Here is an 18,209-nt window from a genome sequence, read left to right as displayed (position 1 = left end):
CGAGGACGAAAAGTCCGAATCGGCACGAGTTATTGATTGTAATTTCTTGAATAAATTATTGAGAAGCATGATCGTGAGTAATTCCTTTTTTGGATTTACTGACGAGTGGTACATTTTTATTTGTTTATGTGTTTTCATTGTTTGTATCTATCGTGCATGCTTATTTTTATTAGCTCAGGATAGGGTCTTCTTGTTTGATCGGTTCGATTTATTAATAGTGCAAATAATAAATACTTTTGCGTTCTTATATATTCGTGATGTTACTATTGAAATCGGGCATTCATTTATTCGATTTCGTTAGAAAAGTATGTGATGTGGTCTATGTCATATGCATTGTTTCGTATTTAGTCTATTGAATCGCGATTTACTTCGATATATCGATACAGATGTATTAAAAAAGTAGTGGTAGATCATGATCTTGTTCTTTAATTAGAATAGCCACTTGTTGGAAGGAATCGTCCGAGATATTTTGATTATTGTTATATGAAAAATTAATTAAATATTAAATTTTATTCATAAATGAAAAGTCTCAATAGAGTTATTGCTTTTGAAAGAAAGAAGTAGAGTAAAATCACTGCTAACGAAAACAAAGAGACTTGTAGAGTTATAAGGTCCGTAGACCTTAGAATAAGTTAATCATTTTTTAGATCAGGATTTTCAGCTTCTAATAAATTAATTCCCGTTTCTCCCTCCTATGCTTTCTGCGTTCTCATCAATACGTGTACCCAGGTGTTACTCGTATGGGTGAGAAACTTTTAGTATGGATTTAGTTTTAAGTTCTGCCTTATTGGCGGCTGTCATAGCGTTAATGATTGCGCTCGATGTACCTTGCATCTATATGTTCGTGCTAGGTGGTGTATTGTACGTCGTTACGCGATATAATTTCTGAATAAATACATATACTACTATACTAATATATTATTATTTATATCGTTTTGCATAGTATTGGTGAATTCTTTCGATCCATTGATCGTCCACAGATTAGGATAGTTCATAAAATGTATAATAGGCTTTTATTTTTAATTCTTTTTTGTGCGTCGCATGTAAGGAATGCTTCAATGTAGTAGTTAGGGCACGAAGAAAAGAAGAAGTTATATGTCGAAGAGGTCTTCACGAACTGTGACTCAAGAGGGCAACTATTGGACTATTGAATTATTTTCGAAGGTTCAACAGAACCCTTCGAGAATGGCTCTTAGTCATATTTTAATTTAAATTAAAATTATTCTAAGCTTTTCTCGCGTTACGATCTTTGTAATGTTAAACGAATGTGCTGTTGTTTGAATATTAATTTATTAAGTTACGCGTACATTAAAGATCGTTTAAATAATCGGAAAATTATCGAAAGTATTAATTTTGAAGCTTTCGCGTTTGGAAAAGTAATACTTCAATGTAAAAAGATAGTACTTTAAAATGAAACCTTCTTTATAAAAATCGATCAAGAATTACTCCTGTTCTCATTGTTGGTGTAAATCATTATAAAGCTGGTTTAATTATAAACCATTAAAAGAGGTGATGAATAGCCTTAATAGTTAAAGAAATTTTCTATCACATTTATCTTATATTTAATGTGCCTTAATAGTTTTGTAACGTTTAAACAAATCCACGTGATTATTTATTTATTAGCAAATTATAGATAAATTATTGGGAACGTTAGTTTGAATATAAAATAATTTTAATCATATTTCTTACGTACTTTGTATATACTAACACTAATACAGAACATTGTTAAAGTTCTGCTATAAATGTTAATAATAATTTGAGATGAAAAAGTACGACGAGCCGACAGGAAAAATATTGTACATATTTTATGTCTCAACGCAGTTTTATTTCTTTTCGGAAATAAGAAAATACATAACCTACGAAGCTTGGACTTTTCCAAGAATTTATGTATGCATGTGTAGATGATATATACGTGAGAAAATCATGCGTCGAGAGACAGATACATATAAAGTTTTTATGAACGCTTGTTGGGTTGTCGCCAAGCTTGATTCTAGGTATTTATATGCTTGTGTAGAATGTCTGCGTGGAAAGCAAGCGAGACAGTTTTTTATCACCTACCTTGCCATTGATACCAGGTATTTTTCAAGAAATTACGTAGGTCATTGTGCCAATAGTTTTCTCAGAATTTATATAGGTCAGTAGTGTCTGAATATATAGGATAAAGTCTTTAATGTCGACACCTTTTTGCATCAGTAATTACTTTCCCGTATATTCGTTGTTTCATCATCTTCTTCTGTTCAAAATTGACTAGATATTCCCATTAATTTTCGATTATTATAGAATCGTGATTGTTTATTTAATCATAAATAAAGTTAAAAATTAAATGCGCGGCCGTTTACTTATTTACTGGAACATAGATTTATACGTGATAAACGCAGATCGAGGAAATGATGATTTTTAAATATATAGATCCAAGAAATAGATCTTGCAATAATGTCGAAATAAAATCGATCCTGCAAAATAGAACAGGTTTAAATTCGGAAGGGAATAATCGAAAAGTAATATCGAAAAGTTCAAGACGTTATAACGACATAAATAAATTGCTTATGTTCGACGCTGAACTTTCAATGTGATCACACACTTTTAGATAAAATATTTTATGTATCCTCATGAAGCTTATCGTTCCATTACTGCCTATTATACCTGATTCACGTCTCGATGGATAACTATTCGTGCGAAAATAACAGAGCTGATTTTCCCGATCATTTTGTGTGGCTCATTAGACGTCATTCTAATTTCAACATGTTTCACAATATTTCCATTTTTATATCGTAATAATTCAATATAATTTACAGATCAAAGGAATGATCCCAAAAAAGAAAATAATTTCGACATGTTTATTACATTTGTTTATTATATTCAACGTTTGTTTCTGTTTCACATAAAAGATCGGTGCATTATTTTTTAATAATTTGACAATACCGTTCCACCTACATCAATCCATTTATCTTGGCAATCTACTATAAGCGAATGATTAGCTTTAATTTTCTGTCGACACGCCAGGAAATCAAGTCTGGATGATAATACATACTCCCTCCCTTCGAGCCACACCTAAACGGTTTGTAGAACGATATAAATATAGCGGTAGGTACTTGTTTGATCCTATTTACTCGTAATCATCCTAATGAAGAAAAATGTGCGTGATTTCGTTAAAGGAAATCAAGTCTGTTCTGTTAATGGCGAAGAATCAAAGAGAAATATGGAGGAATACAAAGTTGAAATCCTTTAATCTTATCTCTTTTTCTCTTTTATTAGCGAATGGCGATCAATACGTTTTACGAATTTAGCCGAATGAAGAGAAAGCAAAAAAAGAAAAAGAAAAAACAACGTCGAGTTAACTTTATCATTTTTTTTTATTAACGTCAAGATCAGTCAGTTCGGTCAGAAAAAATAATTCGTGCGAAGATAACGCAGATTGATTTCTTCTGCGTGATACATTAACAGGATTTTCAGATTAAACTGGATCATAAAGGGATCTAACGAAGATCGACTTTTCGATAATAGATAAAATGAGGAAATAGAAAGCGTGGGTATAAGGATTGAGAAGGGATGGCAAATCAATTCTCGAATTTGAAGATGTTTTCAAGGACCATTTTGTGGTAGACAAGGGTCGTTTCGGTATAAATGAGTTTTCGCTAGATACGAGAGAAGAGAACCGGAAAGATGAGTTCCAAAGACAAATGAGCTCTTAACGGACCTTAAGACCTTCTCAACGCGATAACACTTACCTTGAGACATTACGATAATAACGATTTTAACAGGGTATTTCGAAAAATGATGTGGTAAGTTCACTTTCGAAGGGTCAGTCGAATGAAAAATTTTAAAGTTAAATAAGCACACATTTTGAAGAAAAATCGAATCTATTTAACGATTATCATCTCGAAAGTAAATATGATAAACTCGATCGCAAATTTAAAGTAACGAGAAAGAGTAAAATCATATATGAATATACAACTTTTGTTTTAAACTTTCTTTTTGATAGTACGTTGCTTCAGAGATATTTAGGTGTCTCTATTCAAAAAACTTATCCTGCATATATCTTGTTAAGCTAATAAAATCTAAAAAATAATATACTCCTGCAAACGAATACGGTCTACCTACTACTAAATTTTCTACTCGATTTCATTTAATCTTGAATATGCACGGGGAAGTGGTTTTACGAGTTTAAGCTTATTGGGGTCGATTAGTTTAATCGATGTTTGGTTCTACGTCCACAATCGAATTAAACTACGCGAAAACTCGTTTTGGGAAAATTAGACCCTGGTAGTAAACGTAAACGAACGATGAATAGGCCCCCGTTATAATTGAATTAGCTCTCATCTTTACACTAACACGAGACAAATAAATGTAACCCCATTTTTACGTGGTCACGTTCGATCGCAATATCGGTCAGCTCACATATTGAAACATAATACACCAATTGTATTCACTGTATGAATTATCATCCCACCTCTATACCTGCAAATATTAACGAACGTGCTTCCACCGTTACCATTGTACTCGAGAATTACATTTCGTCGTTCGTTCTACAGGCAATATACGATACCTACTGTTAGAAGCATTTCTGCGAAAGTTATTTTTTCTCTTTCTCTCTCTCTCTCTCTCTCTTTTCATGCATTACAAAAATTTCTCAAGAAATAATCTATTCAATGTAATTTACTTGAATGCTCCAAACGTTCATTTACACGTAAAAGAATATTCCATTATCCGTTATTTCGTGATCGTTCGTAACGGTAATTTTCAACGCATAGACCGATTCGATTCCGATTAAGGACTTGATCCATTAATAAGCTTCAACCTTTCCTGATAGTAACCACATTTTCCGTTCGCCCTATTTAATCTCGTTATCGTATAAGCCTTTCTTTCCGAACATTTCATTTGTGAAATGCATCTCTATTTCTACATTATAATTTTTTTCATATTAAACTTTCTGCCATCGTAGAAATTTTATAAACAATAATAAATGATTTTGAAATAAATCGTTAAACTTTTCATTACATTTTCTGTTTTCATTTCGACCCCATACACGATATAGAGAGAAACATGATATTTTTCTTCCTATACTATTTTTTAAAAAGATTCAATCAAAACAAAGAGAGAATCGCAAACAAAATAAAAAGATCAATTTCTCCGTATGTAAACGAAAAAATTCAAATGGAAAAATTCAAGAGAGAGAGAGAGAGAGAGAGAGAGAGAAAAGAGGAGGAGGTAGGTAGCAATAGAGAGAATATAAGAGAAAATGAGTGTAAGTTGAAATATGAGAGGGAATCTTACGAAAAATTGCTAGTCACAGAGTGACGATACTTCGGTTTATTAAACGAATTAATTGATTTATGGATCGTTCCAACCCTCAGTTGCATTACGTCCACGTGCAGTTCTCCGTACGATGTTGGTGGTAGGGGTAATATCGAGACGAATAGAAGCGAACGAAAAGAAAACAGATCGAGAGACGTGAGCTGTGTAGAACGGAGCGAGAGCGAAAGTACTCTTCACAAGGATCATAGGAAAAGGGAGAGGGGAATAAAGAGAGAGAGAGAGGGGTGGGACAGAGAGGGAGAAAGCAAGAGAAGTTGGTGGTGGACGATGATCCAAAGAATGGAAGAGCATGCGCGTGTGGGAGTAGTACCTTATTCGTCGTAGAGCTCCCGCCAAGGCTTTCTGTTAACTACGAACTGCCGATGGAAAAGGTTCCTTGCTATGTGTCAAAATTTTTCACTTGCTATGTGTCAATCGATGATTCCATATTTCTCTTACGGAAATTAATCATACGTGAAGATTTCATCAAATTTTCAACGATCTTTCGAATATTATAATTTTTCTCTTTACGAATATTATAATAATTCATTTTATACAAAGATAACTTCTTTGGAGACTCTTTGGAGATGATAATGTGTTACTTGTGATGTGAATGTTTACGACAGAAAGAAGATTCAAACGATGGATCGGGTGTTTCTTGATTCTTACAAGTGAGAGACCGAAGAGAATATGACGAAGACGTGATAAAACGAAAAATATCGAAGGAGAAAAATAAGTGAGAGGTGAAGTCGATGTAATATCATTAAAAGTGACTAACATCGTGAATGAATATTATAGCCACGTGGTTAAGTGAGGAAGTGGCACGTGGGAAAATTTCGTTGAAATACCCACGTTTCTCTCTCTGTTTCTTTCTCTTTCTAGCATTCAAAAATGTTGTTGGAATTTCGTTTCGCTATTTCTCGTTTGGCTCATCGATACGAAGTGAAGATTGCAGATTACGGAAGAAGATATGCTCGAGTGATTAGTGCATGTTTGATTATCGCGTGCGAATAATTAAAAAAAAAAGAAGTTTTCTGTGAAAGGAGGAATTTGAATTATAGAGCGTATGATGATTCGAGTGGACAACAAAATGAAAAGAATGTAAGAGTAAGTTGGGAAGACGAGTATCCAATAATTGGATCAGACGAACGAATAAGTAGAACGATACTTGGACAGAAACGGCGAGCTCTGTAGAGAGAATCAACGAAGGAAACTCCATAAGTATTCGCAAACGTACTTCAAACCGCAAATCTACTGGGAAACATTCGTATCATGGTTTAACAGTAGTGAATACATTTCGAAAGAGAAACCGAGAAAAGTTTGATAAGTAGCGTTAGCGTTTCCGATGGCAGGAATAATTAATTTGTGCTAATTAGCGTCTTAAGGACAAAGAGAGCAAAAGAGAGGATTACCGAAAGAAACAAGGGAAAGAGAGGGAAAAAGAGAACGATCGAGAACAAGCGACAAAGAAAAGTCCAGTTTCAATTTTAGCAACCATTACAACGAGAAAACGAAGATTTTCGCAGTAAAAAGAGAAAGAAGAAAAAGGAGAAAAAGAAAAGGAATTTTGCAATCGTTGTAGGGGGTAAAAATACACGAGCGTGTATAAGAGTTTTTGTAGGAGGGACAGCTGTGATGGAAAATTAAGTAGTTTCAATTAACAAGGAAGATTAGAAATTACGTCGGGATGTCATAAAGATCTCCTCTTTCAGGGAAGAAAGTAAAAATAAAAAAAGCAAAGAGAGAGAAAAGTGGCCGTAATAGAAAAGTTAAAATTGCAAATCCTAGGAGTTTCATCGTCCTAGGTAAAATTACAGAAGAGGGAAAACCTTAATAAAGAATCCAATAAGTTCAATTACTACTTGGATTATAAATTACGAAAGAAGAGAAACGGTGCTCCGAGGTCAGCTTCTTCTTCTTCTTCTTTTTTTTTTTTCTCTTTGAAAGACAATCGGTCCGCGCGAAAGCGCCGTAGATTTTTCTCCGGACAAATGTCAAGTGAACGATGAACCACTCGAGGGTGCAGGTGCGCAAGTGGGCCGCCACTTCGGTAGGTGAATCGTGCTCCAGGTGCGGAAAGTGTCTGACTAAAATGCAGCTGGTACTACTGGCGGTGCTACTCTACTCCTCACCGACGACAGGTGAGACGACTTTAATCTCGTCGAGGCGATCCCAAGTTCCCTCCCACTCTTTCTTTTACCTTCGTCTTCTCATCCTTCTTTTCCATCTTCTTCTTCTACTTCTTCCTCTTCTTCTCCTCCTCCTTTTACTTCTCCTCCTCTTCTTCTTTCATTTCTTTCTTTTTTCCCCTTTTCTCCTTCGTTTTCTCTTCTCTTTGACTCTTTTTATCTTCAAAGACCATTTACATTCGTCTTTGCCACACTCCATTACATCCTACTCAGACGTAACCCAAACTTTTTCTTACTTTTCCAGAATTAATGTTTTCCGAGCTTTACGATGCGAAATCGATGGAATAATCGTGTTAAATATTTATTTACATCTGTAACTGTAACAATGTGAAATATAACAAAATTATTCGAACTTATCTTATACAATTAAAATTCTATATCTTTATTACGTCATTCATGCGAACATAACGATTCGATCAATTTCAAAAGCACACGCTCGGAAGTTAATAATATATTGTAACACATTCCCTCTAATTAAAAAAGGCAGTATCGGAGGGAGTTCGTGAGGAAAATAGAGAGCGTAAAAAAAATAATTATATCATGTTAATTTATTAATTGGTTCATCCATTCTCTTCAAAGTACTAATAAATCCAGAAAATCATAACCAATCGTAAATTTCAAGTAGAACGGTAGTTGAAATAATTTTTTAACGCGTAGGTACATTGCAAAACGCAACTTTACAAATTGTTGAACGAATTTATTGAATTGATAGAAATGAAAAAGTCGAAACCGTGTAATCAACATAGATTTTTGTAGAGCGCCTTCAATTCTGAGAATCGAACGAATATTCATAAATTGTAGACAATACACTATTGTAAGGAAGAAAAGAATGGAAACCGACGAAGGCGATAGACTGTTAAATAGTTGTCTCTCTGACGTTTAAAAGAGAAAAAGTGTGGGAAAACGTTCTTTTTATCGACTGTTGAAGAAAAAGAGAAACGAAGAGAGAGAAAGAGAGAGAGAAAGAAAAGAGATAGAAATGGAAAAATCTGCGGGCAGTGATCGTGAGAAAAGTTGCATGAACGCTGACGAATGCCGCCGTCGTGTACGCGAAACCGGGAGGCGATTATGCAAACGGCAGCCAATTCGATTGAAGTGCACCGCAAATAACCGCAGTTTTACCCCATTCGACTAAATGCGCGAGAGAGGCCTGCTCGGACTACCGCCCATTAGAATATCATCCACACACATAAGCCCTATGCAACGCCTCCGAATTCTCCATATACGTTCTCTGCAATCTCTTTCTCTCTCTCTCTCTCTCTCTCTCTCACTCTCTCTCTCTCACTCTCTCACTCTCTCACTCTCGCTCTCGCTCTACACGTACAAGTACGCGTAGAATATTCATGGATGAGGACCATTAATTTCGTATCAGTGATCTGCTCCACGATTTCCGTAGCGCTCCCTTTGTGATTCTACCCGCGAATTTATCCCTTATCGGATTGATATTATCCTTGATAGCGGAGCGTGTACGAAAAAGCAACGGTTACACGGCGATCGACCCTTTGCGCTCGATTCTACTACACTTTGTTTATGTTTCAATTGCAATTGATCGAGCCGTTTGCGTGACTTTTCGATTATTCCTTTTTTTTTTTGCTTGACAACCCTGTTTCTTCTTATTTCATAGATTTTATCTTGATTGTTTCTATGAAGAATTTTATAAACTTTTGTTAGAGTTAGAGTTTCGCTAGAGAACTTCTTTTTTTTTTGCTATTGTTAAATCGATTTGAAATAGTTTTCAACGATTTCTCATTGAAAGACTTCTTTCCAGTGCGTATATTCGTTGCGTTTTTTGGAGCGTGAGATTCTAAAAAATGTACAAATTTCCATCTCGCACTACGTTGATACTTTTAACGAGAAAAATCTAGCCTCGCATTGCACGGATTGAAGTTCAAGTGACTTCACTTGCGTGCAGCCTCTATAGCACGCGAAACTCTATGCGAATATCCAAGATAGACGTTATATGGAAGAACGAACGTATGCGTCGGACTTGCAGATCGATATATTAATCATTGAAATAAAAACGCGAAGGATATATAGACAAGTGTCGTATTAAAGAATAATAAAACAAAAAGGAAATGAATGTAAATTTTATCTTTCGTAGATAAGAATAAAATGAATTCCATTAACGAAGCAGTCATATTGCGCACGAGTAAATCCAACATTCGACCGACGTCGACCGCACGTCATAATTCTCCAGTTGAAATAAAATAAATTGATTAACACAAATCGATTAACATAAATCCAATATAAAATAATTGACGAGCTTATTCAAACCTCCGTATTATGTTAATTAACGAATTACAGCTTTAAAATAGTCTCGTTGTTCTATATACGTGAACGAATGGGATGTTAGTAAAAGGTTTGTATAATACACGATTATTAATAATAATTTCAATTTGTATAAACGATTTTCACGTTCCATACGTAAATATTGATATTATTAAGGTTATCCGAAGATTACGGTGCCTGCAATATCCCATTTATTGTAGCGGCTATATCCTCCGAGTAGGTAAATATATCTACGGGAACAAGAGTTTCGAGTACTATTTCAATAGAACTTAAATATCAACGTTCGCATATACAAATATTATATCTGTTCCATCCGGGAAACAAGCTTTGACTCGCTACTGTTTATGTTCGAATTCTCGTCCGCGATCATTCGAAGGAGATACGGTACAGCGAATAGCCATCCGTGAACATATGCATGTATGTATGTAGGTTCCACCGGTTGAAACGTTTCGCAAGCATGATATAATAGATAATACTTTTTTCTCTTTCTTTTTTGTTTCTGTTTTTCACCAACTCACCGAGCGTTACACGTATTTCATCTCGTATGAACAGGATCTGATCGAGACCTACGATCCAAGAGCTAAGTTTATCTGAAGAAGATAGACTGGAAGATAGAACTATAGTAAGAGAAAATATCACATGCCGCGTGCAATCTATTATCCATCCGTAGGTAGACTTCGCATGCAAAGCGTTCGTGACTATGCGTGGATTATAGCGATGCGCGACAATACCGTGATAACGAATGTATGCACACATATGTATGATGATCTGGAGCCCAGCTTCGAAATGTGGCTCTGAGAAGACAGACAGGCCGACAGACAGATAGAGAGAGGGAGAGAGAGAGAGAGAGAGAAAGACCGGGAGGAGTGGGGGAGAGAGAGATGATGGAAGAGGAGGAGAGAGAAAGAGAAAGAGAGAGAGAGAGAAAGGGTAATCCTAGCCAAGATGCGATCTGTCTCAACGTGCGCGCGCCCATTTCCCTACCTGTCACCAAACCCCCATCACCTCCATTTCACTCCCTTTCGTAGCCCATTTCGCCGCGCGTTTCGCGATATTTCCTGGCTTCTATTTCCTCGAGTGCATCATTTTCATACGTAAACACGTAAGAATAAGGGAAATGCTCAGATACGCTACGGCAATAAGATGGATAACGTCTTCTCCTATATCGAATCGCCTTCGGCTATTTCTATGATTCTTTTCATTGCTTTGCTGTGCTTTGATTTTTTTCTTCTTGACGTTCTTTCGAATATGAATCGTTGAGGTCGTTGATTCTTCTTTATTTTTCCTTTGTAATAAAATTAAATAAAAATTTGATCAACAGTGTTAACATGAATATATATATATATTTTTTTCTATTCCTTTTAAATATTTTTCATTTTATTAGCTTTCAACAATTTCTCGAAATTAGGTCTTGTTATATAATTTAAGATACACGTATGTATCTGTATATATCAAATTTGTCTATCTCTTTCTCTACTATTAATTCCATACAAGCTTATATTACGCTACAATCAAATGTACAATGTACTGAGGTAGTAACATCGCGGTTGCACGCGAGTAGCTCTGTGACAATAGTTAGGACTAACAATAGGACTCATAATAGCTGCGTACAGACCGATACTGAAATTAATGTTGAGTTATATGCTGAGAATAGAGGAAACAAGAGAAGGGGAAAGAAAGAGAAAGAGAAGAGAGACAGAAGGCACGCATGGAAGTTGTGTGTGTGTGTGTATATATATATATATGTTTTTATTGTCATTCAAGATTTCGTTTGACTCGTTCATTTATCGTTCATGAGATCAATTGCCCGCGCACCATAATTACTTTTTACCCTCTTACATAATTACATTCGTTATTTGCGTCGATACCTTTGTTTCTATTAATGGATCACGTAATTATATTTTTCTATAAAGTAATTTACTCATTAATTCTTCTTTCTTTCTTTCTCTCTCCCCCTCTCTCTCTCTCTCTTTCTTTCATTGTTATCTATGTTTATGTTTACATATACGTACGTATATATCGACGTATTATATCTAAGAACGTTTTGAGTAGCCATTGTCGTACAATTCGTGCTCGAGATAATTCACTCCCTCCTACTTTTCTTCGTTCCCCCCATATTGATTAACCTCAGTATTATGGTAAGTGTTTAAACGCAAGTCTGTAAAATCAGTCGAATTCGATAGTTCGCATTCGTGCCACGTGGGACGCGTTACCTTCTCAATGTAAACTTCTATAAGTTATGCGGATTATTGCACGTCCGTGTTATGTAAATTAGCTGTCGTCTAGTGAACTTTTGCGAAATGACAAGAAAACACGCTACAAGAGGGACTCACGTTCGTGTTTGTTTATGTTGGTCCATGCTGTGCTAGATACCACAACGAAACTTTACTCTCCTATCTCTATAACCGAAATATTAACATATATAGAGAGAGAGAGAGAGAGAAAGATGGTCAGGAAATATGGTTAAACATTTTGATACGTAAATTCGACGAAAGTATCCGTATCAGAAAGAATTTCTGATATTTTTCATGGTACATACGTAATGTACATAGAACGATATAATTCACGTATAAAGAAATATATATTTCGTTGCACATTAAAAATATATCTATTTAAGAATATAATTTATAATCGAGAGTGATTCGTATAAACGCAGTTAATTATTTCCCTGGAAGTATCGTTCAAATTTTATGAGAAATATCGAATGGAATGATTGTTTATGCTAACATTAATTACTTTTATGTGTAGCACCGATTACAGACATTTTCATTTCTCGATATCGTACAATCAATATCGTAAAAAAGTTTTAAACCTCGATATAGAAGCTTATATTATTATTGAAATATTCGAACGTGAGAACTTTATCCGTCTAATGACCGTCAGAAGAATTTCTATCTCATAGTCGATAAACTTGACGTGGTAAAAAAAAAAAAAAATAGAAATAAAAGAGGAAAATCAAGGAAAACGTGTCCCGATATAATACGCATTGTTGGCGATGATCAATAATAATCGGAGATAATAAAAATATTCTCTTTTGGAATTTTTTGTTCCTCTCTTTGTTTTGTGCGTTCCTTTCTCTGTTCATTGCTGACCGACTCTTATCGTCTCGTATTGTTGACATATACATATATATATATATATATATATATATATATATAGAGAGAGAGAGAGAGAGAGAGAGGAAGAGGTATAGAGATAGACAGAGATAAAGAGAGCCAGAGAGAGAGAGAGAGAGAGAGAAAGAGGACGAAGGAAGAGAGGAATGAAACTCGACAGGACGAATTTATTATTCGCGGACGCGTGCTTGATGTCGTTCGCAGAAACAATAGAGAAAACGAGGAAGCGCGGAGAGGTCCGTCTCGTTGAAGGACCACTTTCGACTGTCGATCTCGTGTTTGTTGGGTCGACCTTTAAGGCCTCTTCAGATCGTTGTCACGTTTACCGCGCACCGCGTTTCGGGAAACTGGCATGAACGATGGCTGACGTTAATCCGACCATTTGCCTTCAACGAGTTTCCCCGATCTCTCACTCTCACTCTCTCTCTCTCTCTCGCTCTCGCTCGCTCTCTGTCGCTTTCTCCTATCTCCTCTTTCTCTTTCTCTTCCTCTCTTTCTCTCTCTGTCTCTCTGTCTTTCTCTTTGTAAATCTATCCGCTTAGGAGTTATCTTCGAGGAACTTTGCAGCTATTCCGTCTTAATATTGATCGAAGGTAAATCAATCTGTAATACTATTTTCTTGACTTTTATTCCGTAACTTTCTTGGTTTATAATATGTTACATAATTTGTTGTATAATTTTTTGTATAATTCTTTTAAGTATCTAGATATTCAAAGTTTTGGATCGTTCAAAAAGTTCGTTTATATATGTATCTTTATATATGTACGCGTATGTACAGAGAGAAGTAATAAAAAAAAAAAAAAAAGCGAATTTTAATTTTGAACCGATGACTTTGACCAAATGTTTATAGTTTATATATTTATATTTATCGATTCACTACAATTTTGTAGTTTCATCGACGATAAAGGAGAATCGGTACGAACCTTTCAAAAATATTTTCATTAAAATAATATTGACTGAGACAAATCGTCATCGGATCATTCAGTCAATAAAATCCTACGTATTATATTTACGTTGCTCGAACCGTAGATCTGTTGATGACAGATAGAAAAAGATATGAAACCCGCGTGCATTCGATCCGATTTATTCTCTTACACAGGGCGTATACACGTTACAAAACACACGGTAGCGTGAACGCGCGTGAACGCGTATATTCGTAAGTACGCGCTTGCGCGAACACGCGTGACATGTACGCAAGCTTTTGACCTCGATCGTCGATGCGTTAATGATACTTTTCGAAAGCTCGATGCACCGACATATGCGCTTCTATTTATCTCTCTTCATCGAGGATCATCGTTTTCTACAGCAAATTTATATTTAAAGTTCGCATATGAAGAAACGAGTTTTATAAGCAGATAAAAAGAAAAAGAAAGATTTCAATTGCGATAAAAAATAATTAAAAAAAAAAAGAAGGAAAGAAAAGAGAAGAGAAACAAAGAAAGAAAAAAAAGGAAAAGAAACAACAGAGAAAATTGTTATCATCCGTCGTCGCGAAGATATCGCGATAAAAAAGTAATCAAAGAGGAGATAACAACACGATTATTATTCTTCGATTTATTTTTTAATTATCAGAACGAATACGCGTATCATCGGTTATTAATGGTGTTCGTTGAATAAACTATGTTCGTTTTTACGCGTCGTATCCCGTACGTTATTTTTAATTTTTACGTGAAAGAACAAGATTGATTTCATTGAGGGACAGCAAACGACCCTCCAGAAATCTGCTCTGCTACTTTCTGACCCACCGATCGAACCTCCCTCTCTCTAGGTCTGCCCATACAATCGACAATTTGTAATTTGTCATCGATGAATCCGCGGACAATGAAGCGTAAAGCAAGAGCTTTTTCATTGATCGACATTGTTAGTTCGATTCGCTATCTAACTTGGCCGTTCCATCGAGCGTCTCTTTATCCCTTATCCCTCATTCCTTTTAAAAAGTGGAGTCATGAAAATCTTAACTATCCATCATTTTTCTGACATGAAATAAATATTACCATGAAATGGCTCATTTATAGTTTTTCTTATTTATTTATTTATTTATTTATTTATTTATTTATTTATTTATTTATTTATTTAGTCCTTTCTTTTCTTATTCCCTTACAAGCGAAAAGAAGTAAACGTTTTGATCCTCTCAATGATATCGTTTAATCAATAGAAATTATTCGAATGGATCATAATGTGTTTGTTCGTACGATAATAAAAAGTAATTTCTTTTTGCAAAGTACGTTGAACAAATCAGAGAAACAAAGTGGTCACGTTGCTTTTTAAAATCGAACGAGCGAGGACTGGATGGAAAACGGGAAAACAATAGGAATCCTTTATTGAAAAAGTTTACATTGGTATGTTTCATTTAGTTTAGTATATATACATACATGTGATAGAGGGGCGTATGCCAGAAATTTAATTTATTGTCCTGGGATTGCATAATTGAGATAATTGATAAGCTTTCCAAACGATTTACTTTTGTCTAACATAAGAAATCTAAATGAGAGCCCGGATCGTGTCGGTAAGAAAGAAAAAAAAAAAAAAATAAAGAAAAAGAAGGAAAAAGAAACGGAAAGAAGACAAGAGAACCATCTCGAGAGACGGGAAGAAATGGCGAAGAAGAAGAAGAAAAAGAAAAAGAAAAAGAAAAAGAAAAAGAAAAGAAATTTTAAAGGTTAAAGCGCGCTCCCTGGTCCAATGTTTGTACGCGCTCGTTAACGTCGAGTCAAAGTCGTGGGACAATACCATGGCCACTTCGTCGTTGTCTCTTTTTTCTTCTCTTTCTCTTTCTCTCTTTTACCCTTTCGGTCCCTGTCGCGGTTGAGCTCGTTAGTTTATAAGATCCGTGCTGGTTTCAACCCGATTCATTAATGCCAATTATTCCAGCCTGAATGTGGGGGTCGTTGCCTTTATTACGAGAGAAAAAAATCGTCTTAGAGACTTGACGAATACTTTCGAGACTATAAGTAATCTCAAGTTTCGATTAAGATAGATCGATCGATCTCTTTGTCCACGTCTCTCTCTCTCTCTCTCTTTCTCTTTCTCTTTCTTTCGTTTTTTTAATTTTTTTACTTCTATTGTTTGATCTCAAGACTCGTTACTTACGTCTCGTCTTTTCTCACATAATCTCCACATTGTTTCACAAATACTTCAAAATAGTTAATCCAATTTAAATGGCACGATTGTTATTTGAAATAACATTTATCATCTCTCATTGTTTTGTCTTTTATGTTTACGACTCTATTTTTAGAAGAAAATGTTTTTATGAAATTTTAGCTTTTCAATTTTGATCTGAGATACGTACGAATGTATGTAATTAGATATAATGCCGAAATAAAAAGTTTTCAGGAAAATAGATTTACGTTGTTTCTGTAGTAATGAATAAAAATATAGACTAAGAAATAGTAATGAAAAAACAATATAGATAATTCGCTCAATAATTGGATACATATCTTTTATACAATAATAAGTGTTGATTATTACTATCTGAATAAGTAATGTTCAAAAAGAGATTGGATTTATTAGGTACATCATAATGAAACACATCTCATGGTTATATTAATATGTATAACATAATTACAAAGATGTATTCTTTCGACAAGTTAGTAGAACGTCGCTTTTCGAAAGCACTCGCGAAATCTCTTTTAATTGCACTCTCACGTACACAAAAGTTTCGCGACTCAGTTTGCTTGGAAAGAAGTTTCGACCAAAGTTTTCTATCTTCCGGCAATACGATTTCACAGAAAAAAAAAAGAAAACAAATAAATAAAAAAAGAAAACGCGAGTATTATATCATAAAGTCGAGATTAAAAATTCTACCAAAATGATACCGTTCAAATACGCGATATTTTCTCATGTCGAATTCGAATTCATTTTCCGAATGGATTTCAAAGTTTCATACGATCGATTTCACTTTATTCGCGATTGGTCTAGGAAAAATGTCGAGGGAAGCAAAAAAAAAGAAGTCAGAGAGAGAGGTCGATTTGAAAAGTGATGAATCAGAGATAGCTATCGAGGCTCTTGATATCCTCTTCACGGACATAGAAAACCTTCTGCATCGAGAGTCTCGTCCTTAACGCAAAGATCGAATCTAGATTTAGTACTTTAGATTTCTTGAGTAGCGACACTTTCAGCCTTTCGTAGAATCGAAGAGTCCATTCTATGGGAATAGAAATTTTTCTCTCTCTCTTCCACTTTTTTCTCTCTATTTTCCATTCTCTTTTTCTCCCGTCTTAAATTTTATAAGATATACGTATATCGACATTGCATCTAACAATTTGCGATTATTGTTTTTCAATCACGGAGAAAAATGAAAATTTTTTATTACATCGACTCGTACGTGTACCAGCTTACATTACGATAATAAATCATATTAATCTTCTAATAACACTATTAAAAAAGAAAAAGAAAACGAGGCAGTAAAATAATCGCATATCGATAACCGTTCCCCTAACGTTCCAAGAAATTCTTTAAACGGACATCCAGCTCCCATAAAAAATCCGTTTTATCCGATCTCATAAATACATCAGCCATACATTTCTGTGGCGATAAAAGGCCATTCTTGGTAAAACGAACGTAACCAAAAGGCACGGACGTGATATAATTCTTCCGTACAACGCGTAAGTGTGTGGGAAAGAAAAAAGGAAGGGAGGAAAAGAATGAAAAAGAAAGAAAGAGAGAGAACGAGAAAAAGGGACACCGAGTGAATTAAGTGGTTAAATCGCTTATCTCTTTATATATCCTCTCTCAGAAAAATCTTCGCGTGCATCAGAGGATAATCTTCGAACGTGAGGGAGAGAGAGAGAGAGAGAGAGAGAGAGAGAGAGAGAGAGAGAGAGAGAGAGAGAGAGAGAGAGAGAGAGAGAGAGAGAGAGAGAAGTGGAAGAAGAGAAATGAAAGAGAAGGAACGATTTGAAAACGACGGAAACTCGATGACTGAATGGCACTCGGGGACTCTGCGATACAGTTAGGTACAGGGTTATAGTAGGGTTAGAAGGAGATATAGGGACAATTGCGTCGCGGTTGGTTCTCGTTTTGAATATTGAGAGGGAGAACGCCATCGTCTCGTTCGCCTGCTTTCAGAGGCAACATTACAAGCACTAATTGTGTATTCGGGTTGTACCAATGGGACTTCATTATCCTACCGATGACGGTTCAGGGACCGTTGGAGAGACAGGTAGAACAAAAGGTTAGAAAACATAATTAAAAATGACGGACTGGTCGTCAGTGGCCATGCTAAAAACATTTTACAAAGGTCTCGAGAAGAAATGAAATATAGATCGAACGAACGTTCTTGTTCTTGTTCTTGTTCTTTTTCTTGTTAAATCGTTTGTGT

General features: G+C 35.3%; 2 protein-coding genes across 6 annotated transcripts in view; one reads left to right on the top strand and one right to left on the bottom strand.

Annotated features, from left to right (window-relative positions):
• Positions 1-18,209, bottom strand: part of LOC127061350 (dedicator of cytokinesis protein 7) — an 83,756-nt gene that overhangs the window by 4,057 nt on the left and 61,490 nt on the right. The window lies entirely within an intron of this gene.
• Positions 1-18,209, top strand: part of LOC127061376 (uncharacterized) — a 35,947-nt gene that overhangs the window by 4,047 nt on the left and 13,691 nt on the right. Inside the window, exon 1 of one of the 2 annotated variants that reach the window (XM_050988171.1) lies at positions 5,577-7,436. The exons of the other annotated variant lie outside the window; for it this stretch is intronic. Coding sequence (XP_050844128.1) covers positions 7,301-7,436 — 136 coding nt within the window. The 5' untranslated portion in view covers positions 5,577-7,300. Of the gene's footprint in view, positions 1-5,576; positions 7,437-18,209 lie in introns of those variants that run through there. 2 annotated transcript variants of the gene reach the window in all.

Source organism: Vespula vulgaris, chromosome 2 (genome assembly GCF_905475345.1).
Source record: "Vespula vulgaris chromosome 2, iyVesVulg1.1, whole genome shotgun sequence".
NCBI classification, from domain to species: domain Eukaryota; kingdom Metazoa; phylum Arthropoda; class Insecta; order Hymenoptera; family Vespidae; genus Vespula; species Vespula vulgaris.
Note: the sequence above shows the minus strand (reverse complement) of the source record. Positions and strands in the feature narration are given on the sequence as shown.